The following is a 27,829-nucleotide window of genomic DNA, read 5'->3' on the forward strand; positions in this document are numbered from 1 at the left end:
TTAACAGGCTATAAAGGAAGGTACAAATCTCACCTCAGCATCATCTGCTTCATATCCATCATTACCATCAGCACTACCAGTTCCTTCATTACTGTCATCACCTTCATCTCCCATCCCTGTGTCCTCATCATCATCCTCATCTTCCTCCTCCTCATCATCATAGTCCTATGATAAGACAATAAAAGAGCTCTAAGGAAGTGCAGAAAGGGTAGTGGAATATGTTGAATGTGGAGCACAGACCAACACCCCCAGCCACTCCCTCACTCCCTCTTCAACAAGGACAAGGGTGGGAAAGTAGATGGAAAACTTGAGGGTCAACATAAAGGCAGGCAAAAAAACCCCTTTCAAGGTGAATTAGCAGATGTTTTAAAAACACTGCAAGTTCACTTCACATGCATATAAACTATTTATGCAGTCAAAAAGTTATTCTGATTCAATTAGTCCTGCCTGGTGAGCTTTATATCTGATCAAAGACAAAAATGATAAAGTAGCTCATAAACTAATTCCATGATGCACATACTTCCTGCTCGCCTTCGTTTTCTTCATCATCATCATCTTCATCATCACTGTCAATCACAATGACATCATCTCTCTTGGACTGACCATCCTGAGATGAAGAAGTGTTCTGTTGATCTGACTGAAGAGATCCAAGATCTATTGGGATGGACTGGGAAGTTTCCTCACTGTCCTCCATGGCAGGGTACTCTCCCTGGGTAACACCCTGCCAAGGATCAAAGAAGTTACCAGAACAAACAAAATCAAAAGCAACACATACAACAAAAAGTGAACCAGATTCTGAGGCTTAGAGGAGAAACACTAATTATTGCTGAGGACAAAAGACAATGTGCCTGTCAGCAACTGAACAGTGCAAGTCTAAACTTCAAAAGGTTCTAAGTGGTTTCCACAGGAAACCTGAAGGATCCAATTTGAGATTTCACTTCTAAAAATACTGAGTTCTGGGGGGAAGATGGTTATTTCTGCTGAAGATCTTTTCTTTTCAATTATGCTTACTTCTCCAATCGAGTCCTGGGAGTCTTGATTGTATGTCTGTGCTTCCACCTCTCCATCAGTGCTCTCTTCTGCTGTCACTTCCTCCTGAAAGAACAAACATTTTTCTTGTTTAAAACACATCATTAACCTTAAAGGTTCTTCAACATGTTTGGGATTTTTTTTTTACTTGTTTAAAATAAATTATCTTTTCCCACAAAGGACATGGGCAACCTTTTCTTGCCCTTCCTTAGCTCTGCCTCTATCTAACATCCCACTGTTAGACAGCCCTGGAGAAATACAATTTCCCCATTCCAGTCCACTGGACCTCAGGGACTCTCAATCTTTTCAGGACCACAAAGGAACTCTCAAGATTTCCCATTCCATCTCCAGCCTCTCAGCTAATTAAGTGATAATGTTCTGACACAATCTTTCTTTTTTTCTCCTTTGCAGCATCCCTTTTGCACAGAGTTAATAAAACATCTTTGGCTTCTCTAACACTGTTCAGGAGTTGCCTGCTGTGAGGTTCTCTCTCAAGTTCATCCCTTTTTCACAGGACATCCCAATTCCTCACACCAATATTCACAGGCATCTTCTGTAAGCTTTTCCAGCAACATATCTTTGCTTTCATCTCCTCAAGTACACACCAGAATAACTGTAGATAAAGACCTTCCAGACCACACTGAAATAAGTTTTATCTTCTTCCTTCTCAATACTAGGATATGGCCCTCTCTCTTCCTACAGTTTTTAGGATTTGTATCATTCATTGCAACTGGTATAACCTCTACCTTTAAAGATACCAGACAAAAATGCTTTCTCCTCAGTAGATTAGAAAGCCACATTAAGAATTAACTGACTTGCTCTTAAGTAATACACTTGCTTTTCCCATTAAAATCCTCCAAAGGAGCAGATTAAGCAGTAGGATTTTATCTTCTTGCAAACCTCGGGTCCAACTCTCTGCATGATTCTCAGTTTCTTTGAAGTAGGTGCATCCACTGTTTCCTCAGAGATTTGGTCTGAGTTTTCCACAGTGTTGTCCTCCTCCTCCTCTCGGGAACGTTTGGACAGTGAAGAACTCGGGGTAGCTGAAACTTTAAAGAGCCTCTCAGTTATTTTCAGAACAACAAATGTACAAACCAGAAGATTAAATTTCGTATTTTCCTCTGGAATATCACCTTTATTTCTGCACTGGATGATAACAAGCAGAATCAGAATCACATTGTGCTGTTTCCTGGCCATGAAAACATCAGCCCCTTTAATTACAAGTCTTACAACTCTTGAGCCTACATTCATGTCCTAAATGACCCCAAATGTAAACTTCAGGGTACATCTCAAATATTTCTTTCTACATCTTTGCTTTGGACAAACAGACCTAAAAGTTTAACTGATAACCTGGAAAACAAAAAAACTGAGTCTGCAATAGGATATTTTTGGGGAATAAATGTTCTATTTACATTACATAGGACAAACAGCTGTGCAACAACGTATTACAGTGAGTAGCTTTAGAGTCCTTCTCTATATTTTACATTCAAGCTTAAGTAGCTTACTCGTGGCTCCTAAAAAGAACCTTGCTCCCACAGCAACATGGAAACAGAGGCAAGGTTTAATTAAACCATTAAACCCCAAAGCTGCCCCAAATAAATAAACACACACATAAGGTTTATTCTCTACTCTGAGGAATGCAGTGCCAACAGCATTTCAGAGGCACCGCTTCTGACGGTTCAAGAAAGGAGCCTCAACTCAGAAGTCCTTAAAATGGGCATTTAACTAGGGGAGGGGAGAAAAAACCCAAACCAAAGTGAGGCCTGGTTTGCCAAGGGTTCAACTGGAGCTACTTTAAAGGAACTATTCCAAAAGGCAGGCCCACAAAACCCCACCAACCTGTGCCAAACACCGCCGTGGAGGTGGAGGGCCTCTCGATCTGGGAGCTCTGCACGACCTCCACGATGGCAGGGGAGGGTTCCTGGGCAGCAGGCTCGATCTGGGGGTGGCTCTGCTGAGTGGGCTGCACAAAGGCAGTGGCCTGTGTCTGCTGCTGGACAGTCAGCAGGGGCTGGGACAGGGAGGTCTGCACGTTGGGGCTGGTGGAGCGCACGGACCCGCTGGCGCTGCCGAAGACGGGAACGTGCTCCACGGGCCCTTCCGACTGCATGGCTGGAAGGCAAAGAGCAGCACACTCAGAATGCTCTAGATCAGCAGAGTCAACGTTCTGTAGATGAATTAACACTACTTATACACATCTTCAGCTGAGGAATCATGAACTCTGTTGCAACAGAAGTGGTCATGAAACACTCAAACTGCTGCGGGACAAGACATTACGTGAGGTGCTCCCAAACTAAGAACCACCAGATTTCAAGGCGAAGGCAGCATTTATGAGCACTGCAGATCCTTACACTACATCAAAAAGCTCACCTTCCTGAGTCTCCACCTGTGTTGTGGGCATAACTGTGGCTGTAGGGGTAGTGGTGGGGTTGGTGACTGTAGCAGGAGTGACCATAGGACGGATACTGGCTCTTGGAGTAGACTTATTCCCAGCTATTGCAGCAGCAGTCACTTTGCTGGGAGTTGACACGACAGGAGTTGGCTTAATGTTTGCTGTTGGGGGATCTGAAGTGCTAGCACTGAAAAACAGGAGACTGCTTTCACCACAGTGCTGCAGAAAGCAGGTTTTAAATACACCAAGTGTAAATATATTCTCATAGCCAGAGACATTAACTTTTAAAGGTTTGAAATTTGAAAGCCTGATAACAGCCAAAGGAATTGTTTTCCAAACTTTTCTATAGCTGAAAAAAGACAGACACACTATGCCATCAGAAGCATTTTGTGCAGCTTAGAGGACTGACAGGTTTTTTCAAAGGTAACCAACTAGAAATCTGAAAGCAGATCAAAAGTGGGGTGTAGGTCATACTATTAGTTGTGCTGGGACTTTATGACAGTGAGTAATAACATCTTACATCAAAAGTGATTCACTCAGTATAGAGCAACATCACCTTTTGGTTGAGACAAGGATCAGCCAAACTTTAGGAGGCATTTTTGACAGCCTTGCTACCTAAAGGATGCTGTCATAAAAACTGAGAGGGACTTTGTTATCCAAACTTATATAATGACAGCAATATTTCCCATTTCAAAGCTTAGGTATTTGACCACTTTATCTGTTTTTTAAGAGTTGCCATCTGTTCAGTCTTTTTCTCAGGTCTGACATTCTTGCACAAGGAAAATCCTCCCTAAACCCAAAAAGGTTAAAGGTAACAATCAAAGCTATATAACTTCAGGAACGCCTGAAAACATTTAAAAAAAATCTTTTATGCTTCCCAGAAACCATGTCCCTGGTGGTTTATATGACAGTTTAACATTTAAAAGCTTTACTGATTAGATGTAGCTGAGAAACAGGAAGAACATATGTCAATCAGCATCTTCAGCTGCTTAAAAAAAAATTATGAGAAGCCATGAAATTTATGAAAATTATGGTTTACTAAAAAGAGCAACTACATAAAAGACAGAACTAAAAAATATCAACGATGGAAACTCTGCAAAACCCCCAAACCCTTGAACTCACATTCCTCTTTCACCTGAAGCCGGAGTGGACTTGAGTGAGATTTGCCTCTGCTGTTCTGGGACCTGTCAGGTAAGAAACACAAGTGTCCTGTCAAGACATGAACCAGAGTGAGCAAGCTGGAAAACACCTGAGCAGCAGATCTCTTTGCAAACAACTGTGTTAGAGAAATGCCTGCTAGCCCTTTACCTGGTCAGACCCCACGACTATTGCAAACCATTCTTCAAAACCAACTTCTCCAAACCAAACTACACCAGCCACACCGAGTCTTTAAACTGACTCAGTAATTTCTCAGTTATTTTCTGAGGCTTTGAGATAATGGCAGCCAGAACCCACTATATTCAATGTATCAGTAAAATGCAAAAACAGAGAGCAGAGTGCAAATAGCTCCTTGGCCAATTCAGTTAATAACAGAACCATCTGCTTGTTAGCACTGGGAACTGTGATTATGGCAAGAAATAAGTTTTAAATTAAGTTCTGAACCCTCGCTAAAACCAACCTGCGTATTTCCAAAACCATGGAACAGTGGAACCTGAACAGAGCCCAGTTTGTTGACCAAGCCTAGCTGGACAGTGGTGCCCTCAGGATTTGGTACCTTGTTTGTGGACTCCGGGGGCTCATCCCGCTGCTCGTGGTGCCGCTCCTGCTGCTCCCGGAGCTCCCTCTCCAGGCGGCAGATCCGCCCCTCGTACTGGGATTTCAGGGCACTCATCCGCACCTCCAGCTCCGTCTTCTGCTCCTCCAACGAGCTGCTCTTCTGCTTCCACTCCTCATTTTCCTTTGTCAGCTGTTCTTTTGTACCTGGGTGAGTAGGAAAGGAGTCGGTGTTGTCACTGTAACCCAAGTCTGCCTGTGGAATACCTGGTGTTTTACTATGTCACTGAAGGATTTTGAAACCTTAATGTTAAGCTATCAAAGGAACTCTCAGAGGCAGCTGTAACTTCCACGTGCCATTTTTCTATTTAATGGCAAGATATAAAAACGTGTCATAAATATATATTTAATAATAAAGAAGTACGAGCCGGTGTACTTTTGTGTTGCACACAAAAGAACAAAGTGTTTTCAGCAAGCTCTTACACCATCATTCCTCTCAATGACAACTAAAAAATAGAGGAGGCAATGTGGTTTGGACCTGTACATTTAGGGAAGGGGGGAATTACCTGAGTTGTTAGTAGGGTCAATCTGCTCTAATCAACAGAAGGCTGAAAAATGGGGGTTTATCATGTTGGTTGGTCAAAAGTAAGCAAAACTTTTTTTACCTCCAGTGTACAGTTAGTTATATACTTTTATCATCCCCTGAAAAAATTTCAGTTTTAGAACAATTCCTGTAACATCTAATCTAGAAAACATTTTTCAGTAAAATATGAAGTAGGTCATTTTCCCAAACATCCTGTCTAAAGGTTTTTCCACAGGAATAATCAAAAATCCCTAGAGACAGAAAAATAAAAATTACAATACCAGCTAACTGTGCAATTTTCTGCTTGGCTGCAAGCAAGGTCTTCCTAGTTTTCTCTTCCTTCTCAGTGATTTGTTGCCTGAGCTGTTCTTCCTGTGTAGTCTTCTCTTGCAGATCTTGATGAAAACGGGCTAGTTCTGATTGTAGCTGCATTATCTGCTCCTGAAGATTTCTAACTTCAGTCTCCTTTTCTGCTATAGTCTAGAGAGAGAGAGATTGCAGCTGTTGGCCACAATCAGCTTTTCAGCAAATACAAAACCCAATAAGCTCCAAGGATCCAGTATTAGCTGGCCACTGGATTAAGGCTAAAAGGTTTCTAACGAATAATTGGGTGTCCAGTCCTCTCTGAATGTAACAGCTTATTATTCCAAGAAATAATGTGAGACACACCAGACATAGGATTTAAACCAGGTTTAAGGTCTGTCTTTCCCAACAAGGTAGAGGCACAACAGGCCACTTCACATATTTCTGTGCACACACAGAAAAACACCCTCACCTTCTTCACTGTTACACATTTTCGACTGATTGGAGCACAGCACTCTGAAATCACTCACTGTTCTTACCTTGCCCACTCTGTTCTTACCTTTTGTAAGTTTTCAACCTGAGTCTCCAAATTCTTTGTCTTCACTTCAGTTTGACTGAGAGTGTCTTTCAGCTCTTGTACCTCCTGGGCAGAAACCTGGTCTTCTTGTTGTTCCACCAAAGACTGAGTTGACGCTTCGGCGACCATCTGAAAGATATCAAGGTACCAGGCTAAAGAGACCATTTGATCAGAATGATGCTGCTCTCACAAGATGCTTTTGTGTGCCAAGGGATCAGTTTAAATGTCCTGGGCAAATGCCAGGAACTCCAAGGAAGGTTAAAGTTCAGCTCTCCCTACCTTATCGTGCTGTGCCTTCAGCTCCTCGTACTGAGTCTTGTACCTGCGACCAATTTTCTTGACCTGTGTTATAGTTTTCACTTTTTCTTGTATGTCAGCCACTTTAGCATCTAGTTCTTTCTGCAAAGTATCCTTTTCTGTTCTTATTTTAGTTACTTCCTCCTTCAGGCTCTGAACGAGATTCTGGCTTGTAGTCAAGGATGCATTAGTTCTAAATAACACAAAGCCAGAGGAAGATGCAAATGAGATGCTTGAAATCATATACACATTTCAATATTGCTGATTTATGCAATATCACAGGCATTATCTGTAGTGACTTCTGTTTTCTAGGATTCTGCAGTACACAATAGAAATAATTCTACAATACATTAGTTTAGAATAAATTCAGCTAAATGACAGCTTCCAAAACAACTCTCACTTTGTTTTACCTGCTTATTATCAAGCTACGGTAAGAACACAAAAGGATTCATACTTACATGGAGACAGTTAAGAAATCACACTTCCAGACTCAGCTCTAATTAAAATACCTTGCTTTGCACAAAATCTTTTATTAATTGATTAATACCACACCTGGCTACTTCTGCTTTAAGCCTGCCTGTTTCTTCACTCATTTGCTGGACACGCTTGGCATTTGCCTCCTTCTCCGAGAGCAGCTTTCGATACTCTTCAAGATCCGTGTCCTTCTGCTGACTCAATAAATGCTGGAAGGGTGAGAAGAGAGTCTCCTTTTTCATAAAATGATTATACAGTTATAGCCAGAATATCTCCTTGAATTAAGCTGCTGCATTTGCATTTTGACATGGACCAGCCAATTTTGAAGCTACAGAAACAATGCTTTATAATTCAAATGCGTTTCTTAGTTTGTTGGTTAGAACTTTTTTTCTCAGTTGGTTGATTGTTGGGGGTTTTTTCCCCCACAACATCATTGAAAAAATGCAATCCCCCACCTGAGTCCGGGCTTTCCAGCGTTTAACATCCTCTTCCAGCAGCTTTTTCTCTGCCTGCAGCATTCCACTCTTCTCACTCAGCTCAGCATTGGACTCTTGCAGAGGTAGGATGTCTGCCTCAAGCTTGCGGACCTGGAAAAGCACAACAGGGGATTAAACTCTGGATCACGTGAGACTGAAGGAACCCCTCAAGCAGAAGTCACGACATAGCTTCCTTCCTAACTTTCTGCCTTCCAGTGGGGTGAGGACAAGAGCAGGGGATGATCCCAAGGAGCAAAAAAATACTGGTGCGACTTCACAATCGTGGATTCTCACCCCTTGTACTTTGGTACAGGAAACAGATTATTAATGTCATGTTAGAAGCCAAGCAACACTGCACTGAATTTCATTAAAATAAGCAGCACCTCCCTTTTAAACTCTTAATAAAGCTGGGATTTGTTTTTTTATGTATTCTTATACCAATTTTCATTTAACTGCTGATAATATCCTTGTTCCTGGATACCTCTAGTCAAAGATAAATGCTGATTTTGTTTCATGGAAGTGGAACTGAACTTCTTTTCAATGTTCTAGGTGGACCAATGTCTTTTAAAATTCTAAATGGGAAGTTCACTCATTAGTGTATGACTTAAAGGAATAATCATAAGCTAAATAATGTATTTACTGTAATTAGCAGTGGTATATCCAGACACTAACTCATCCACTGAATATCCAAGAAGTTTACCTGAAGCTCAGTACTAACCTTTGCTTGAATTTGTTGTAGCTCTTGTTCCAGCCTCTCCTTCTCTTCTCTCAGCATCTTGTTGGTTTCTATCAGTATGTTCATGGTCTCAGTTTTCTTCATTAACTCCTCATGCTGTGCAATGGTTTTTGCTGTTACCTTTGGAAAGATCGAACTCAGTCATTTGTTTCGCTTGCACATGCACATAACACTCCACATGGTGGCACTCATTATCTCACAAGGGCATTCAAAACAAGCAAATACACTTTAAGAAATGGGAGATAAAAAGAATATATTTTCCCTATTTATAAGCACGAGTTGCTACATTTGGCTGTAAGCAACTCCAGCTTAAAAAATGTTTGAATTCTTTCAAAAACTCATTTTTGGGCATAGGCAGCAAAGACAAAGAGTAGAACACAGAGCACAGCCCTCTGCACTCACTGCAATCATAACATCCAACCATACCTGCACTTTCTCTCTCTCAGCATTGAGACTGTCCTGCAGTTCCTGCAGCTCCCTCTCCAGGTGCTCCACTCTCTGCCGGTAACGCAAACTCTCCACCTGGGCCACCTCAAACCTCGTCTCTGCAATCTCCTTCTCCCGCCGGATGAACCTGCAGGGAGGAAATGAACACCAGGTCAGGCCAGGGGAAAGGCAGGACAAGGAATCTTATGGCTGTTCAGTACAGAAATTGGGGTTAGGAAGATCAAAAATTCTTCAGCATCTACATAAACTCCATAAAAACCGCAATGAGAAAAAAGATCCCCTTTATCTAACTTGTCTGCCAATCACACGTGCAGGTTCCTGTCATAACTGACTCATTTTTCCTAGGAGTAGAAAGAAATCTCCTGTGCTAGTTACTCATGTAGCAAAACCACCTCCCACCTAGTAAAAAAGTGCTTTAATTTTAGACACTGTCCTTCAAATATAAAGCAACGCAGAACTATTTAATTTCACAACTAATTTACAACCCCTGAGAGAAGGAACCCAGAGCTGAAGTTACCTAAGAATTTCCAAGATTTGTTCCTGGGATTTGCCTTCCTCATTGAGAGAAACATTGGCTGCAGTTGGGATGGCTTCTTTCATGGAAGTCACCATCTTGTTGCTCACACTCTCCAGCTGTTCGTGTAACAACCGGTTCTGTTTCTCCAGATCCTCACAGCGGGATGAGAGCTTGGAAGCTTCATCCTACAACAAAATCGTTCAGTGACTGATTTCTGCAGCTGAATTTCTGTTCACTGAACAAAAGCCACTGCAACCATCGTACCTTGATCATTCTCTCTCTCTCTTCCCAGGAGGCTTTGGATTCCAACAGCTCAGACTCAGCTTTCCGAGCAGCCTCCTCCAGCTGCTGCCTCACTGCTGTGTTCTTTGCAACTTGGTCTTTAATGGCCTGTAAAGCTTCCACATCAGCAGCATGAAGCATTAACTCCCGTTCATATTTATTCTGAGCTTCAGAAGCCATCATTGCCTGCAGAAAACCACCAAAAATAAACTCTGTTATCTTTAGTGTTGTGTGTTAGATATGTACAAAGAGACAAAATCAGAGGTCACTAATCAAAAAGAAAACCACTGGCCAAAACCTCTGCTATTGTCAAACACAAAAATCATGGCCACGCCCATTTACTACATTTTGGGTTGGATTAAACAGCCCAAATTTTTCTGCATCCTTGACATTGATCAGTGTTGCCAGAATTTTCACCTCCAGAAAAGTAGATTCCCTTTAAAACCTAGCTGGTAACAAGACAGTCCTATCAGCTGCTCCTAAATATCACACTGCCCCACAGTTTTAAAAGATGACAATTACATTTTGGGTTAGATATTTTCCCCATTGTCCTGTTGCGAGAATTCAGGGTTCTATTTTTGCTTCCCCCTCAGGAAACTGAGGTAGTAATTAATTAAAACCAATTAATTACGTTGCCCAACCGATTTCTTTACACAATAAAACAGGCTTTAGAGACAGAAATCTATTGCACCATCTGTTGCTTTCTTAAAGGACACAAACTGTGCTTGCAACACAGAGTCAGTTCAGTTGATATTACAATATTGATCAAGTAGAAGAATGAAGCATTAAATAAGCAGCTGCTCCCAAAGTAGAGAATGTGCTCTTGCAGCACTTTTCCTGCTTCCACCAGCCTCTGAGCAGCAGTTCAGTTTTGAGTTCAACTAAAAAACTAACATGAGGTTTACTGTCCCTGGTTCAAATCAGGCAAATACCACCAACATACTTGTTCCTGGCAGTCACGACGGGCCTGCTGTTCATTGTTCAGAGCTGTGCTGGCTCTCTGAAGAGCTTCCTGAACTTCTGACTGCACAGCTGACAGACTCTTCTTCAGCTCTGACAGCTGCAGGGACAGGGGAGCAACAAAAACAAAGTGAGAACAAAGCCAACACTAAGTGACAAAGTATTTTATAGAGTACTGAACACAGTCATTAATAATGTAGAACTGAAGGGTAATTAGTTACTTATAAATTAAAGTTAGTATTAAAAAAGGAGAGAAATATTTTCAATATTTGGACTTATTAATATAAAGAGCTCTTTCCTGGTAAAAATATATTTGTGTGTTTTCAGAGCTGGGTCTGTAGTAATTCTACTTACAGTCATCTGGTTTGTTTCTGAAACCTCTCTCAAAGGCTTTTACTCATGTTCTTCTGCAAACTGTGCTCAAGGTTCAGGAAGATGGTGACAGCTTTGAACACACACTCACCCCAACAAAGTGACAGGGTTAAGGTACTACTCCTGTTTGAAACCCTCTCCCAAATTCAGTCAGCCCCGTGTGCACTATGAAACATTTAGTTCTGGGCACTGCTATACTGTGAAAACCAGGGAGTCCTGTAAAAGCAAATTGCTGTGGACTCTACAGGGGGATTTAGGGAAGGGGGTGCTCAGTGCATACCTGTTGTTCCATATTCTCCACAGCTTTACGTTTCTCCTCTTGCACTTCTTGTTTTTCCTTTTCTGACTCCATCAACTTCTTCTCCAGCTGTGCCTGATACTCTGAGGACTCCTTCAGACGAGCTTCGACTGTCGTACGAACTTCCTCTGTCACCTGCATTAAAATCCATCATGAGATCCATTTTTCCCCCCATTGAATATGTTATTCTGATATAAAACCAGTATTTTATTAACAACTTAAAGCCAGAACAAGTATTCTGAGCATCTCATTTAGACCAACAACACTGAAAATATGGAGAATCACAAAGAGCAATGAATAATGGCACTAATAAACAGTGGTAACTACTTACTTGTTTTTCCTTATTAAGGGATTCCTCTAGACTAAGAACCATGGCCCTGTACTGCTCCACATTACTAGAACTAGTCTTGAGTCTCTCTTTCAGGTCATTGACTTGTTCCTCAGCTTGTCTCAGTCGACTTACAAGATCATCCACGTCTTCATTTGGACTCTGCTGACCTGCAATATTAGAGCACATTCATTAATGGAAGTTTAATTCAGGTTTTTTTTAACCACTGTTCTCTCAAAAACTGAAGTCTTTTTAGGATAATAATATGGAAAAAACAATCACCTTCACAAAGCTTCCCTAAATACAACTGTCACCCCTAATCAAAATAAGAGTTTACAATAAACATTGTTGACTATTTAAAAAGACATAACCTAACAGACTTAAGTTCCTTCAAATAAAAATAAAAGGCATCCTTTAATAAGTTTTGCTTTATTCTTCCCCTTTGTCAAAGACTGCTTGGACAGGAGTTTCACATTAACAAATCATCCTGTAATCATCTGTCTGAATATGTGATGAACCCAGAGGTTTTTTGTTTAGTGTACCGCCCTCCTAATTCCAAATTACTATGGATGATGAATTTTACCATTCTGCAGGCAGCAGTACTTCCCATAAAGAGAAATTAAATACAGAAGAACATCTTACCTTTCCCTGGAGGCCTCTGTGACGACTGAGATGTCAGCTGAGCCTCAGTGTTGTTAAGCTGCTGCTTCAGCATGGCAGCTTCTTTCTGGGCGTTCTTTAGGAGCTCCTTTGTGTTAACGTGACGGTTTGTCTCAGTCTCCAGCTGCCTCTTAAGATCCAGGATCTGAACCTGCAAACACGAGGTTCCTCAACTTGTAATTATTCCCAAATGGCACAAAGACCAAATGTGTCTACAAAGGAACACTCTGTGAGCTGGCAGAAGCCACGAACTTTATCTTCCCCAAAACAAGTGTAGCACATTTCCACTCACCTCTTGATTTTTGGTGAGGGAATGTCTTTGTTCCACCTCACTCTCCAGTTTCTTCTTCAGCTGAGATATCTCACGCTCCAGCTTTTCTATCTGATTATTGAGCCTTTGCTTTGTTTCTGTCTCAGACCTCTCCAGTATTCCCTGATAAAAGAGCATGATGCACTATGATTAAAATCACTTTAATGATTTTCTTCTGAATTACTGCAGCACTTCATACAAAGTTGTCACAACACTTCTCCTATCCCCAAAATAAATAATAGGCAGATACAGAATATTATGAAAAGTAAAACTTACAATGTCTGACTTAGTTTTGAAACATTTTTTAATACTACTGATATAATAAATATTATTGTAAGAAAATCTATTATTCATGCAGTCTAATTCCATGGATTAAAACTCCCCCAAAAGATCTACTACAGAAATAGGATTCAGTCACACGATAATATGTGCAACCCTAAATACACAATAAGTGTCAATATACCTTATAATAAATTATATAAAAGTAATAAAGTAAATATAATGTAATAGGAAAATAAACTACCAAGGCAGGCACTGGTAAATTTTGTTAATAATTAACAGATTTTTTCCTTTCACTTTGTTCCAGGTGTTTTGTTTCTGTTTTATTAAGACAACCCTTCTCATAAACTCAAAATTCTCAGGACTTTGCCCAGGTAAATAAAAGAGTAGGACAGGAATCACAACCTCGTTGAAACAAGCTGCTCAAGCATTTCATGTTCAGTGTCGATTTGTAACCATATAAAAATCCAGTTTGAGACCCAATCCCATGATTGTTTTATTTGATTTTGATGGGTATTCACTGAAAACTCTGACAGACAGACTCAATTTGGACAGACCTCAACAGCACATACCTGAATTGTTCTCAAATTAGTGAGCAGCAAGTTCTGTCCTCTCTGTTCCACCAACAGAGAATCCCGTTGCTGAGTCAGACGCACATCTGACATCTTCAAGATATCTTTCTCCTTTTTCAAGTTTTCTGCTCTTACCTTTAGGACAACAAGTAACAAGAACTTTGTTATCAATCCCAAATCTACCCATTAATTTATTTTTATGATCAGTTAATATTATGTTAATAAAAGGTTTCCATATTATAGATGGCATATTAAAATCCATGTGAATTTAACTAAGGAGAGTAAGAATGCAACTGCTGGATATTCTGTTCTCTCTGAGAACTGAAACACCTTATTCTTATGTCTTCACTTAGTAATTTCAAGATCATCAGAAGAAAAACTCTAGTACTCACTTGGAATATCCAGCAGTGCCACAAACAACTACTAACCTCTGCCACTGCCAGTTTTTCATTAGCTCCCCTCAGGTCTTGAGTCATGGTGTTAATTATCTGCTCTTGCTTCTGAGTGGTGGCTGTGAGTTTCTGGGTTCTCTCGTGCAGGGAGGTGATTTCCCGGCGATATCCTTCGACGTTGTCCTGCAGCATTTCATACCTTCACAGGGAACAACAAAGCAAAGCATGTGTTTGCCACAGCCAACTGTTTAACTGCAGGAGGTGCATGCACACAGCTGTTTCATGGTTTTATGCAGCAGCTTTCACACGTGCCCCACTGCACTGGAGGTTATATTCTTGATCCCACCTTCGCTATTAACTCCGTGTTCTTACACAGAACAGACAATATTGATGTTTAACTGGCAATTCTTCCTTAGCAAACAACATCAAGCAGCCAACATGACTCCGTGCCAGAGAACCCAGACCTAAGGCTGGGTTAAAATAGCTGATTTACCGTTTGGAGGCAAACTCCAGCTGTGTGGATATCTTGGCATTTTGGGACCTCAGGTCTGTGACCTGCTCCTGAAGCTTTTCGTTTTGTTCATTCAGTAGCTTGTCGTTCTCTGCCTTTTCTTTTTTATAGTTCTCAAAAACTTCCTGCAACTACGACAAAGAACAGATACAAAAGTGTTAGCAAGAGTAAAAAGAAACAGTGACAGCTTTTTCTAGTGCCTGCTGAAAAATGTACCTGCTTCAGTGCAGCCTTAGCCTCCACAGTCTCCATGGACTCACTCATGGACACGGGGGCAGGAGTTGACATGGCCGGAGGCAAACTGGGCCGCTTTGGAGTGGAGGAGAGACAGAGCTCCTCTGGTAACATCCCTGAAGCTAAAGAAACACAAAGGGGATTTTAAAGGCAACAATTCCTGCTGAAGCAGAAGATCACACAGCCCCACTGCAACGGGGTTACCTTGCAGAGGGATGATGGCTCCCGTGGTCTGGGCGAGCAGGATGCGGAACATGTCCCGCTGCCGGATGATGGACTCCACGAGCTGCAGCTGGTGCTGCCGCGACTCCCGCAGCTGGTGGAGCTCACCCAGGGCTTCGTCCAGCTGGCTCTGGAGCTCAGAAATCCTGGAACAACAGTGGCTTTCAGTAACACACACAGCAAGATGTTCATGGATATCAAGGTGTTCTGCGCTCCTTCCAGGAAAGACACTGAGGGGCTGGAGCCAGGGAAGGGAAGGGAGCTGGGAAGGGGCTGGAGCAGCAGGAGCAGCTGAGGGAGCTGGGGGGGCTCAGCCTGGAGAAAAGGAGGCTCAGGGGGGACCTTCTGGCTCTGCAACTCCCTGACAGAAGGGGGGAGCCGGGGGGATGTCGGGCTCTGCTGCCAGGGAACAAGGGACAGGAGGAGAGGGAACGGCCTCAGGCTGTGCCAGGGGAGGCTCAGGTTGGCCAGGAGGAGGAATTTCCTGCTGGAAAGGGTGGTCAGGCCTTGGCAGGGGCTGCCCAGGGAGGTTTGGAGTGCCCAGCCCTGGAGGTGTCCCAGGAAGGCCTGGCTGTGGCACTCAGTGCTCTGGGCTGGGGACAAGGTGGGCATCGGGCACAGGGGGGATTCCATGAGGTCTTTTCCAACCTCAACGATCCTGTGGTTCTCTGACACAGTCCTGCAAACTTCTAGGAAGACAGGCCTTTGGGTTGCCATTTGTAGAAGGTAACAAAAGTAGGCCTCTTCCATGAAAAGCAGAATACAGGCAATTCTATTCCTGGGAATAACTTCACAGAAGTCAGCAGCATGAGCAGAGAAACAATTTACTAGAAGGAAAGGGGTGACTTACTTAGATGATGCTGTTTCCTGCTCCTCTTTTTCTCTAGCCTCTCCCAGCTCCCTAAGAGCCACCAAGAGACGCTGATTCTGCTGCTGAAGTTCTTGGATATTTCTGTAGGAGACCAGATGCTGAGTGATCACTTCAGAAGAGCTGCTGATGTCAGCAGAGCTCACTGCTTCCTCACGGATCACGTGATTGCCCCTGGCTTCTTCCAGTTCCATCAGCAGCACACAAATCTGAAAGAGAATGTTCTAGAGTGAAGTTTGCACACAGACTCAAAAGTTTGTTCTGAAAAACAATATGTGAAGAATAAAGTACTTGGAAATTCAGGGTTTTTTTCTACAATATACAATTACAATCCTTGTAAGATAGCTATAGTCTAGAAAAATGAGTTTGACAAAAAGCAACAAGATCAGAAGTGGATAATCTGTGTTCGGTTCTGCAAACAGATAACAGGACATTTCAACCAAAAGAGTATATATGTGAGTTTCCCATGTCAGATATTTAACACTATTATCCTACAGCAGCATCACTTCTACCCAGCTAAACTTACTGAAGTTGTGAAAGCAGAAATAGCAGTACCATGATGTTCTAAGGAGAAGCTTTTAACATCACCAAGGCACTTAGGACAACCAAAGTGGCTGAACACAACTTCCAAACAAACATCAAAAATACAGCAGCATATTAATAAATCAATCACAAATAGCACATTTAACCATAACAACATTGGTTTACCTGCTGGGAAAGATCTTTTACTCGAACTTCCAGTCTCTGGGTTTCTCTCTCAAAGAAAGAGGCGTGTTTGTTGGCTTGATCTGCCTTATCCTGCAAGCAGTGGATCTCCTGCAAGCAAACAGGAAGGAACACATCACCACTCAACTCACATTCCTTTAAAGAGAGATAACATCATGTGCACACATGCCTTGAGAACCAAACTGCTCTTTGAAGTTACACCCCCAAGGTTAAACTCCAGGTGTTTCGGAATCCAAAGCCACACTCTTTCATGCTGTACTGCTATATGGATGAAAATCACCAGGAAAGGAGCATTGAACTCCAATTTTATGTCAATGGACAGACAAATACTAAAATACTCGCTCAGAAAATAAGAGATTGTAAATCTTCACTATAAAAAACTGGGAAACATGTTGATTTTGTAAAATTCTTTGTACAGTCCCAAAAACCGCAAGCCACAAAGTTCCACAGATCTTTTCCCACAACAGAAGTTGACTGAGAGACCCATTTTATACATTTCCAACAGCAATCAGGCTTAAAGAATTAAAAATTAGTTTTTTCCATCATTCTGCATGGTCTTTTATTTTCCACTGACCTTCATAGCTTGTTCAAGCTTTGCAGACAGACTTGCGACAGCTTTTTGGGATCGCTCGAATTCCTCACGCTGACGTTTCAGGATTGGGGCTTTGGCTTCCACTTCCTGCACTATTTCATCCAAATATTTATTGATTCTCTTGTTCTCCAGCTTTTCCATATGCAACTGATCCTGAGATTCTACATAGGCATTGTAGAGCTGCAACAAAAGGTTTCTTGGTTTGTTTTCGATAGATCTGTACAGTTCTCTTAAAAAACAACCACTGCTCATTATACAACTTATACCTTAAGGCACTATAATTATATAGAATATAATTCTATACCAGTTAATTCAGAGAAACAAGTTGGACTTTCAAAGCAATATGTTTTTAGGGTTCATACCATTACAGTTACAGTTATTAATTTAAAAATGGCAAGCTTTACAGTGCAACTGTCTGCAACAAAAGAATTCGACGTAAAAGGCACAAAGCTTAAACAAATTTAAGACAACAGAAATATCAAAACTAGTAACACAGGAGAAAGTAATTTAATAGCTGGACAGAACATCAGTAGCAAATAATGAAAACACAAATTACATAAATAGAAACGTAAAAAACCCTAGAATTCATATGAGCTATGGTCATATTAATTTTTTTTGCAAGTATAAGCCAAAAGCACAGCAGTACAGATTACACAATTATGGAAATAAGCAAAAAAAGTCTGCATATATAAAATAAAATAAGTTTTAACAAAATCCACTTATTTCTGAATTTGATCTACTAAACAAAAACTGTAAGGTATGTTGAAAAAACTCCCAGTAACTTAGCAAGCAAAGTCTGCCTCAAATAAGATTTCACTGACTCCAGGGATCACACCAAATCCAAACTAGCAAACCAAGGCTGCACCTTTATTTTATTAGTGTCTCTCTGATGGCATTTCAAAGGCCTGGCTAATGAAGAGTTTCTCCTCACTCACCTCAGTTAACTTCATTCCAGGCTTGACCACTTTGGCTACAGCTGCAGCAGTGGGAGACATGGCTGCCAGCTCCTCCTCGGACAGGATGGCTCCTGGAGACACAATCCCATTAAAAAGCTGCAATAATTCCCACCATAAGTATTCTTTACTAATCTAACCCATGTCTCATACACCTTTCTAACTCCTGTATTCTAAATTACTATTTGAAGCCCTTAAAGTTTCTGGTTTAAGAGTTTTCTGTAATCTCTATTATACACATTCATGTGCAAGTGACTGGTATTACCTACAATATTCCAAGGCATACATTATCAGTGTCTCTGTCTAGTTTAATTGGAAATGCTGAAAAGCTTTTACTATGAGGACTCTTCAAACTGAGATCATTTCAGAACATCAGGAATTGAAATAGCTGGAGCAAAGTTTAACCTCAGGTTTCTTATCACGCTGCCAGAGGTTTAGAGCAGCAGAACACTGGTTTATTTTCATTAAATTAACATAGGGATACAGCAAATATACTTCAATCTTCTGTTCCTTACTGCTCTGCTCTTTCTTTCCTTTAGAAATTACTGATAAGAGGCAAACAACAACAAAGACAAAACCAGATCAGCAAACACCGAGTAAGATTTAACATTAAAGACAAATTTAACGATAAAGGTTTGTTTTCTATTGTTGGGGTTTTTTTTAAAAAAAAGGAAAATATGAATAGTTTATCAGCTCCACTTCCATCCTTCAGCACAGTATTCTCATGCAAGAGAACAGGAAGGCTGAGATTTTCAGTATTTCAGTCGCAGCAGGATCCCACCTTTGCGTTTTGTAGCAGACAGTAAATCGTTGGCATTCTCCAGCTCCTTCTCCAGCTTACTGATCTTCTCTCTCAGTTCCTTTTCCATCACACCTTTGGACTCTTCCACCTCAGCCAAATGCTCCTGGGCTGCTTTATTAGCTACAATTAAATCAGACAGGCAGGTTGTGTGTTGTGGTTGGTTTCATTTATTTATTTTTGTTTTTAAAAATACCAAAATTCACCTATGTGCCTTAAATTTTACTTTAACTGCATATGATCTGCAGAAGCTCATGTGATTAAAAATACAGTAGCATGAGAGAAGCAAGAATCACTGCCTGTCACCTTTGCTTAGAAAAGGGTAAAAAGTTTGAACTGTCCTTTTATTAGAGAAAGGGAATCTACAATAAGAAACTAAAGCATATTTTGCAAAATTAGATCCTCTCAACAAAATGCAAAGTAAAATTTCAGGTATATTTGAAAGTAGTTCCTCAAACATGAGTAAGTTAAACTTGTCAGCTAAAATTTTTACTACAAAGTGACTGCTGTTTTCATCATCCCAGAAGCCCAGTGCAGTCCCTTCCCTGAACACACAAACCCCATTTTTCAAAGCATCAAGGCACCAAAAAGGAGCACAACTCATTTGCCATCTCATTCCCAGCTTACCTTCCCCTGCTTCCTTCAGGAGCTTGTGCAGCTCTTCCACTGCTCCTGTCAGCTCATTGCTCTTGGCCTCAGAGTCGTCAGCAGCACTCTAAAAAAAGCATTTTAGCTCACCTTTAGTATGCAGAAATAGCAACTGGATCTTTATAAGGAAGTTTAAACTGACCAAAAATTAGGAACACACAGTTTGAGTAAAATGCTAAAAGATTCAACTAAACTGGATAATCCTTTCCACTTGGATTAAGTCTCACTTTGATGCAAACTGCACATCTGAGAGTAAGAAGTGTCAAACATGGATTTGAGATGACAATTCCCAATACAATGTCTGGCCTTTAGCTTCTGGTTTTGTTCCTTCTCTTCACTAAAGAAATGTGGGAGAAGTTTTGAGAACTCCATTTTGATCAGTCTGAAAAATTTGGTATTTTGAGGCAATTTTATATAAATAATTTATGTTTCTTTGCTTCCAGTTAGAGATCTCACAAGTGCAAGCACAAACCACAATGTTTATGTGGGTATTTAAGCAAGAAAACTCAAGCAGCAGAGCTCAGTAAGCTGTGAACACAGTTTGTGCAAAACAAAGAGCAAGCAGGTGTCTTGCTTTAGCTGACTTTGTCCTAGTCAATACACCACAGGGTGTTTTTCACTCTTTGAGCCAACAAAACAAATATAAGTTATTTGTTTAGATAGTGTGTCATCATTTGGCAGAATCCAGGACATTCAGCTGTGTCCTAATCAGGTCACTGTGTTATTTGAAATCAGCTTCTACTAACCAAACATCACTTGCACAGTCACACTTTACACAAACTTTTACACCCTAATTAATCCCAAGACATAACCACATTCTTACAGGAAGCCTCAAACCAGTGAACATAAAATTAATATTTCACTCCCAGTTTTGCTTAATCTACAAGATAATCCAAACAATGTAAGATTTCAAATGCTGACTAAGACAGCAGCAAAGAAAACAACATTTTGGATGCTTTGCAGTGTTCTGCAATGGAAATCAGTCCTTCCCACATCCACCCTTTGTGGGGAAGAAACCCCACATTGGCCTGATTACATTTAACACTGATATTCAGCCCCAGATATACACTTAAATCAATAAACTCACCTTATACAAGTTGGATAATTTCATGTGGGCATTCAGCTCGTTGTGGAATCTCTCCTCCATACTTGCCTGCTGCTCTTTTGCCTGGTAAATTAAAGGAGAGACAGGGCAGGGGAGTATTCCACTACTTCTGTTTCACACATTTTATTTTTCCATTTGTAGAAGCAACAATAATGCTGTTCCATATATTCACATATATTCCAGTTGTCTCACCTCCTTCAGTTTATTCAAAAGTTCTTCCACGTGCTTCTGAAGGTTTTCATTTGACTGCTTCAAGCTGTTCACCTGTTCCTCCAGTCTGGAAACCTATCCAAAGAAGAAATGAGAACACCATACAGATATTTTTCTTTCTAGTCCAGTTTATTTTGGAAAATAACCATCTCATTGTTTTTTACCTTAAAAGAAACCCCAGAACTCACAGGAAGAGCATAAATGGGAACTCTAATACAGTTATTAAAGCACTTGGCTTTGTTTAATACAGTTAGTCAGGTGGTACAATTGACAAAATGACAATCAGGTGGTACAACTGACAAAAGCACTCAGCAGTTACATTACCTCCTCTTTTTTGTTCTCCAGACTGCATTTAAGCTCCAGGATTTCATTGCCTTTCTCCCTGGCAGTATGCAGAAGTTCATCTGTTTTGGCTTTCAACTCAGTGTTCAGCCACGTGTTCTGATTCTGCAGCAGCTCTTTTTCTTGCTCCAACCTTTTCTCACGGTACTAAGAAGGCAAATTGCAAAGTGAAATTGTGCTGGTTCCACAGAAAACAAATTAAACTACTCTGATCAGAGGAGGAGTAGCAAAAGTGTATTGTATTTTGGTAAATAACACCAAATGACAGGCAGTGGTCTTTATGACATTGGTAATAAGTTGTCAGGGGTGACAGCGGGTCTGTTAGCACCTTGGAACATACCGACGAGGCAATAGATGTTGACCAGGTCAAAGTATACCCCTGAGATGGCCTGAAAAGAGAGGACTGAAAATGGAGGCCCTGATCCTGACAACATACTGATGCATCCTGAGGAAGCTGTCCCGTGGGAACAGAGAACACTGTCTCATGAAAACAGGAGCACTGTCTCATGAGAACAAGGACCTGTTTTGAATGAGAGTAGTTGGGAAAAACATCAACACAAGAGAAAAATAAGAGCAGGTGCTCAGGACTGTTGTGGGAAAGAACTGGGCTGTTTCGAGAAAGAGCAAAGTTGTTGTGAGAAAGTAGAGTTTAGAAAATGCACCTATTAGCTGTAAGAATTCTGGTGTGAAAGTTTGAACTGTCCTATCCGTGTGTATTACATGTGTGCAAAAACTGTACTTAAGGGGCTGCACAGCAGCCCCGTTGTCCCTGCTTTTTTCTTGGAATAAACTTTGCTGGAACCTTTTTTCGTGTCGCTTTGGCCGTTCCGACATTATCAGCGACAATAAGTCACCAAGAAATTCTTGCCACTTGAGTTAGTTTCCTCAAAGTTTATGTTAGCTGGGAATATTAACTAGATTAATATCTAGTTAAAGGAAATTATTTAGTGTACTGAAGTTTTCCTCCTTTTTCCTCCTTTCCCCCTCTCTTTATGGAGTTTATTCTGCCCACAGAGAAAGGGTGCAGGTTCACAACCAATTACTTTTCTCCCCTCTACCTGCCCTCCTGGACCTGGAGTCCTTCCCAGTGGGTAGGAGAGGTCACCACTACCACCACTGAGGCTTGGACATGCTTGCCCAACTTGATACCCCTTGTCTTCTGTGAATACACACCTCACTTCCACTCACAGCCACCAACTTCATAATAAAGCAATCTGCTATACACAGCAGGAGCTCCCTTGCCCTACTTTCAGAGGGAATCATGCCCAGATGATTACATCACACCCAAACAACACAGAGCACACACACTGTGCACACCAAGTCCTGCTCACCTTCATGGAAACATCTGATGTTTGAAGCTCATCCAGCTTTAACTGAAGTTTGGCCTTTTCTGTGTTTGCTTCTGCAAGCTTTTCATTTAAGCGTTTTACATCCTCTGGAGGAGGGAAATCAGTGTTAAAAACACCTTAACTGTGTAACAGCATTGATTACTCACACAACTAAATTGCAAAGAATGAGAACAGGCAAGATGTAATGTATGTAATTGTATGTTGGGCAGTAAGATACCATGTAAGGGATGGTTTTAAATCTACAAAAACAAGCACCAAACTGCTGTTTTTCTGCAATTAGTGTGTTATTTCCTGCCTTGTTTCCTTTCCTCTAAATACTGATTCCTGCTAATCCATTACTTGGTGCTGCCTGGCCACTCCACTTAATTCAATTGCTCAAACATGTCTTTTTATTCAGTATTTTATGACTTGGCTGTACCATTTAAATGTTCAACCTCCTGGGATTGCCTTTCGCTCGTTCGAACCAAGTCTCTCTTCTCAGCTTCCAGTTCTTCCTTCTCTCTACTTAACTGGCTCTGAAAAAAAATGGAAAAAAGCAATGAAGAAACATGACCAGCTCTCTGCAACAGTTTATAGTCACCACTCAGGATCACACAGCAGCAAGCTAAACCTCAGTAAGTCACTCTAGACAACTGGAAACTGGGATAAGAGGCTTACAAAGTGGGCAGCTGAATCAGTCTAACAACAGGAACTGTTCAAAACTGCATTTAATTTTAGTATTCTTTGAAAGAGATTTGATACTCGAGACTTCGCTGCAACAGTTTTAGTTGGTTCAATAAAAGAGGTAACAGAGTAAGCAAGGAATACATGTAAAAAAAATCAAAATAAAAATCAAATCAAAGTCAATGATCTCGGATTATTTATAGGCAACAGCAGTGCCTCTGCCTTCAAGATGTCACTACAAAGCACCTCAGTCAGGTTTAGGTAAGCCCCCCCGGGGAAACAATCAGATCAGTCCTGTTATTGTGGAAAAATCAATCTAATAACCTTGGGTTTGCTTCCTGCTCCAAAATTACTGTTCTGCTGGATCAGTCAGCTCAACGACTCATCCTGCAACCCCAGACTTCTGAGCATAACACTGAGCATAAAAGGAAAACTGTGCCTGAGAGTGGGAAAGAATGGGGAAAACCAGAATTCTTGTTTATACCTTTGCCTGAATTTTCGGGGTTTGGCTAAAGTCACCTCAACAGGTTTCAGCCAGAACGGAACAATCCACCCCAACTGAAACAAAAGGAGCTGCTCACCCGTCACTCAGTTTGCTAAAACATCAGCTTTTACTGATGTAAGCCCACATGGTTTTCCTGTACACATGTAAATACCCACACCAGGACACACCGGGCCAGCCCAGTTGGGAACTGGTTGCACTCTGTGCTGCACAGAGAATCCAGGTGAATCCCAGGATTTGGGGTTATGGCCACGTTCCCCCAGTACCTGAACGGCCGCGTTCCGGTCCTGGGCAGCCTCGAGCTCCTTGTTCTTCTCACTGAGTGACTTCAGCTGCTCATCTGTTGGGGGAGAACAAACAGTAGGGAGGGATCTCCACTGGAATATGACAACAGTCACTCTTCAAATGGAACCGAGCCAAAAATTCCCTTAAAAATCTTTAATAAAAACAAAGAAACAATTCCAGACTTCCCTCTGAATGGACAGGGTGGTGTTGTGGCAGACTAAGGCAATCTTTAGAGCAAAGCACTTATTATGTACATTAATTCACTACTAAAAGATCACAAAGCAAGGTGGTTTTTTTCCATTAGGACAAAAAATTTCATTAAAAAGGCCAGCTTGACCACAAAACCAAACCACCTCTTTACGAGCAGAAACACGAGTGCAGCTGATGATGGATTTTCAACTCCTAAAGAATTCCAGCAGAAACTGGGCTGAAGGATGGATATCCTGCCCAACCTGTGGAATGCACAGCTCACTTACGAAGCTTTTTGAGCTCCTCCCGCAGAGTTTGACATTCCTGGGTCTCATTCACAAGCCTCTCCTGACTCTGAGCCAGTCGCTTCTCCACTTCAAAGTACTGTTGTTCTGCAGGGTAACAAAGTCAGCTCAGTTGTGCTTCATAAACATTTCCTTTTCTTTCTCACCTTTACCAAGAATCCTTATCAACAGACATTTCTACCAAAGAAAAGCATTTATAAAGAAAATATCTAAAAATACTAAGACTGTAGTGGAATTCGAAGGAAAAAAAAAGCATTTTTAAAAGCAAAAAGCTGCATTTCCACATTGAATTGACATTGTTTAAAATGTTTTGCTAGCATGAAAAGTTTCCAGAAATTGTGATATGCTTCAGCCTGGTCTAGTGGGAGGTTCCAACCATGGCAGGAGGTTGGAACAAGATGAGCTTTGAGGTCCCTTCCAACCCAAACTGTTCTGTGATTCTATGAAGTGATCCATAAAATAACAGCCTAATGAACCTGGATAGTTCTTTAAACATTTCTGATGTAGCCACAGATGTTGTAGCAGCACAATTATGCAGTGTGCTTTCATCAACTTACAACTTCTTTTGCCTCTGAAGTATTTCTCTGCATGTACAATAAACCCCACATAATCCCAGGTATCAAGGGGTTTGACTGGGAGAAGTTGTAATGAACACTTCCTAAAATGAATTCCTGGGCTCTGTTCCCTGAGTACTGAAAAGAATGATCAGGCTTGAATTTCTTTTATCTGAAACAGTAACTGTGCCATGGAGCTTCACTGTAAAATACTCAGCAGAAGCAGAACTCCTGGGGAGAATGGGCTCCTAAGGAAGTCCTGAGGGATGTTTCTCCATCTCCTGCTTCCTCTCACACCTCTCAGTTTCAAATAATGTTGCCCCTCCTGCCACACATGAGAAGAATGGACTTGGAAGAGCACCCTGCTAAAATTGGTGGGTTCCCTTAATTCACAACTGCACTCAAATAATTCATTTAGCAAGACTTCTATCGTGAAAGAGGCTGAAGGAAAGGTGGAAGTAAAGTTTCACATCAGAAGCATGTCACATTCCCAAAAAATGAACTCATTCCCAACCTTACACTCTTCTCTCCTGGTACTATTGTTCTGTGACCAAGTGACCTCCAAATCAACATAAAAACATTGATTCTCTCAGGACCATTTCACAGAATGGCCTTCAACACGTTATGTAGCAGAAAAGTATAAACCTGAGAATGTTTGACAGCTCAGAAAACAAAACTCTATTCCTCCTCCACGACGAGGATCAGAGCAGGCTGAAGCACAGAATCACCTGGGCTGGAAGAGACCTGAAAGGTCAGAGTCCAACCATCCCCCAGCACTGCCAAGGACACCTGTAACCTGTGTGCCCAAGTGCCACAGCCACACGTTTTTTGGACACCTCCAGGGATGGGGACTCCACCACTGCCCTGGGCAGCTGTGCCAAGGCTGGACAACTCTTTCAGTGTAAAAATTTTCCCAATATCCAACCTGAGCCTCCCCTGGCACAGCTGGAGGCCGTTCCCTCTCCTCCTGTCCCTTGTTCCCTGGCAGCAGAGCCCGACCCCCCCCCAGCTCCCCCCTCCTGTCAGGGGGTTGCAGAGCCAGAAGGTCCCCCCTGAGCCTCCTTTGCTCCAGGCTGAGTCCCCCCAGCTCCCTCAGCTGCTCCAGCCCCTTCCCGACTCCGTTCCCTTCCCTGCACACGCTCCAGTCCCTCAATGTTCTTTAAGCCCACTCCAAATAGTTTTAACCCTGAACATTCTTGGTAAGAAAAAAAAAAAGGAAAAAGAAAGAGACTCCAGGAGCCAACGAGAGAGACCAAACACGACCAGGTCCCACTGCAGTGTCCTTCCCAGCCCCTTCCCAGCCTCACAGCCCCCAGGGCACCCCCTGGAAGCCTCTGCAAGGCCCCCCCGTCCCGCCGCGCTCCCTCCCCTCAGCCAGGCCCGCGGGCCCGCCGCGCCCCCCGCCCGCACTCACCGCTGTCCACCTTGAAGCGCTCATGGCGGGCGCGCAGCCCCTCGATCTCGCCCTGCTGGTCGCCCAGGAAGCGCTCCAGCTTGCCCTGCACGGCGCGGGGCAGCTTGGCGAGCTCGGCGCGCTCCAGGAGCTGCTGCAGCACAGCCGCCATGGCCGCGGCCCCGCCTCACTGCGCCCGCCCGCCGGCACTTCCGCCGGCACTTCCGCTTCCGCTTCCGCCGGCGCGGGGGCGGCGCGAGCGGCACGGGAGAGCCCCGGGACTCGCGTCCGCGGGGGATGGGGGGCTCCCGGTGCCCCCAGGGCTCCCGGTGCCCCGGGAGATGCCGCGGGACCGATGCCGCCCCGCCGCTCCCGCCGTGGGGAGCCGCTCCTTCCCCCCGCCGGGCCCTTTTCCCGCGCTCCGCATTCCAACGCGTCATCGGCCTGCGCCGCCCCCGGCGCTGGCAGTGACGTGCGATGGCCACCTCAGTGCTCGGCTGAGGCGGCGGCGGAGGAGCCAAAACGGGGAGCTCGGTGAGGCTGAACAAGGGGCTGATCTCTGGCATCTGACAGCGCTGAGCTCCAGGATCCGGCGAGGCTGAGCGCGGCGGGCTGGGGAGCTCGGGGACGCGGTGGGCGCTGAGCACGGGGACGCGGTGGGTGCCGAGCTCTGGGACTGGGTGGGTGCCGAGCACGGGGACGCGGTGGGTGCCGAGCACGGGGACGCGGTGGGTGACGAGCACGGGGACGCGGTGGGTGACGAGCCCCGGGACGCGGTGGGTGACGAGTTCTGGGACGCGGTGGGTGCTGAGCACGGAGGCTGAGCCCTGAGGTGCTGAGCCGGGTGTGGGGACCCGCGGCCCAGGCTGTGGGGGCTGTGGTGAGGTGTGTGAGAGCCTCCCAGGTGGAGACTCAGGAGGCCCTTTGCTTCCTCACCCGGTGCTCTGGGCTTCAGCTGTCTCGTGGTGATCCTTTGTGGGAGCCCTTGGTGCGTGAAGGGGTTTTCAGAGCAGCCCTGCATGGAAGGAGGGGGGTCTGGGGCAGTCCCCTTTCGTGGGCTCACGGTGGGAGCTGCAAAGGTGGCTGTGTGGAATGTCCACAGATGCAGTCCTTGGGATGCCTTGGGAATTGGAATGGAAATGATGCATGGCATGTTTAAGTACAAATGTGGAATTTAGCAAGTCCCTGTGTGAATGGAAAAGTGCATCCTTTAGGTTCTGGCCTCTGATGAGACAAAATGCAGCAGAAAAGGGTTGTTTGGAGTTTTTCTACTCCTCAAATCCTTGGGTCGGGTCTGGGCCCCTAATGAGGGACTGGAGTGTGTGCAGGGAAGGGAATGGAGCTGGGAAGGGGCTGGAGCAGCAGGAGCAGCTGAGGGAGCT

The 27,829-nt window shown here is 43.1% G+C and overlaps 2 protein-coding genes across 8 annotated transcripts in view; one reads left to right on the forward strand and one right to left on the reverse strand.

The window, feature by feature from the left end:
* Positions 1-26,619, reverse strand: part of TPR (translocated promoter region, nuclear basket protein) — a 34,312-nt gene extending 7,693 nt beyond the window's left edge. For 3 of the 4 annotated variants that reach the window (XM_027665325.1, XM_027665323.1, XM_027665322.1), the window contains exons 1-41: positions 26,469-26,619; positions 24,483-24,587; positions 23,988-24,061; positions 22,975-23,071; positions 22,539-22,642; positions 21,190-21,354; positions 20,848-20,940; positions 20,638-20,718; positions 19,530-19,617; positions 18,885-19,025; positions 18,086-18,177; positions 17,133-17,330; positions 16,541-16,648; positions 15,815-16,041; positions 14,947-15,110; positions 14,725-14,864; positions 14,491-14,639; positions 14,034-14,196; positions 13,606-13,740; positions 12,737-12,877; positions 12,427-12,595; positions 11,788-11,954; positions 11,439-11,591; positions 10,770-10,886; positions 9,809-10,012; positions 9,545-9,729; positions 9,007-9,154; positions 8,563-8,700; positions 7,824-7,955; positions 7,447-7,577; positions 6,877-7,087; positions 6,580-6,726; positions 5,999-6,197; positions 5,136-5,341; positions 4,544-4,605; positions 3,400-3,608; positions 2,869-3,141; positions 1,930-2,078; positions 1,012-1,095; positions 521-721; positions 34-165 (exon numbers count right to left, since the gene is read on the reverse strand). In XM_027665325.1, the coding sequence (XP_027521126.1) occupies positions 34-165; positions 521-721; positions 1,012-1,095; positions 1,930-2,078; positions 2,869-3,141; positions 3,400-3,608; positions 4,544-4,605; positions 5,136-5,341; positions 5,999-6,197; positions 6,580-6,726; positions 6,877-7,087; positions 7,447-7,577; positions 7,824-7,955; positions 8,563-8,700; positions 9,007-9,154; positions 9,545-9,729; positions 9,809-10,012; positions 10,770-10,886; positions 11,439-11,591; positions 11,788-11,954; positions 12,427-12,595; positions 12,737-12,877; positions 13,606-13,740; positions 14,034-14,196; positions 14,491-14,639; positions 14,725-14,864; positions 14,947-15,110; positions 15,815-16,041; positions 16,541-16,648; positions 17,133-17,330; positions 18,086-18,177; positions 18,885-19,025; positions 19,530-19,617; positions 20,638-20,718; positions 20,848-20,940; positions 21,190-21,354; positions 22,539-22,642; positions 22,975-23,071; positions 23,988-24,061; positions 24,483-24,587; positions 26,469-26,619 (6,033 nt within the window). Of the gene's footprint in view, positions 1-33; positions 166-520; positions 722-1,011; positions 1,096-1,929; positions 2,079-2,868; positions 3,142-3,399; positions 3,609-4,543; positions 4,606-5,135; positions 5,342-5,998; positions 6,198-6,579; positions 6,727-6,876; positions 7,088-7,446; positions 7,578-7,823; positions 7,956-8,562; positions 8,701-9,006; positions 9,155-9,544; positions 9,730-9,808; positions 10,013-10,769; positions 10,887-11,438; positions 11,592-11,787; positions 11,955-12,426; positions 12,596-12,736; positions 12,878-13,605; positions 13,741-14,033; positions 14,197-14,490; positions 14,640-14,724; positions 14,865-14,946; positions 15,111-15,814; positions 16,042-16,540; positions 16,649-17,132; positions 17,331-18,085; positions 18,178-18,884; positions 19,026-19,529; positions 19,618-20,637; positions 20,719-20,847; positions 20,941-21,189; positions 21,355-22,538; positions 22,643-22,974; positions 23,072-23,987; positions 24,062-24,482; positions 24,588-25,403; positions 25,410-26,468 lie in introns of those variants that run through there. The other variant, XM_027665326.1, reaches the window with a different exon arrangement.
* A 242-nt stretch (positions 26,620-26,861) lies between these two features.
* Positions 26,862-27,829, forward strand: part of ODR4 (odr-4 GPCR localization factor homolog) — an 18,638-nt gene continuing 17,670 nt past the window's right edge. For 3 of the 4 annotated variants that reach the window (XR_003531247.1, XM_027665295.1, XM_027665298.1), the window contains exon 1: positions 26,862-26,981. The gene's annotated coding sequence lies outside the window, so the exon portion shown is untranslated. Of the gene's footprint in view, positions 27,080-27,829 lie in introns of all 4 variants that reach the window. The other variant, XM_027665296.1, reaches the window with a different exon arrangement.

This window comes from Corapipo altera, unplaced genomic scaffold (genome assembly GCF_003945725.1).
Source record: "Corapipo altera isolate COAL_440 unplaced genomic scaffold, ASM394572v1 316, whole genome shotgun sequence".
Classification (NCBI taxonomy): Eukaryota; Metazoa; Chordata; class Aves; order Passeriformes; family Pipridae; genus Corapipo; species Corapipo altera.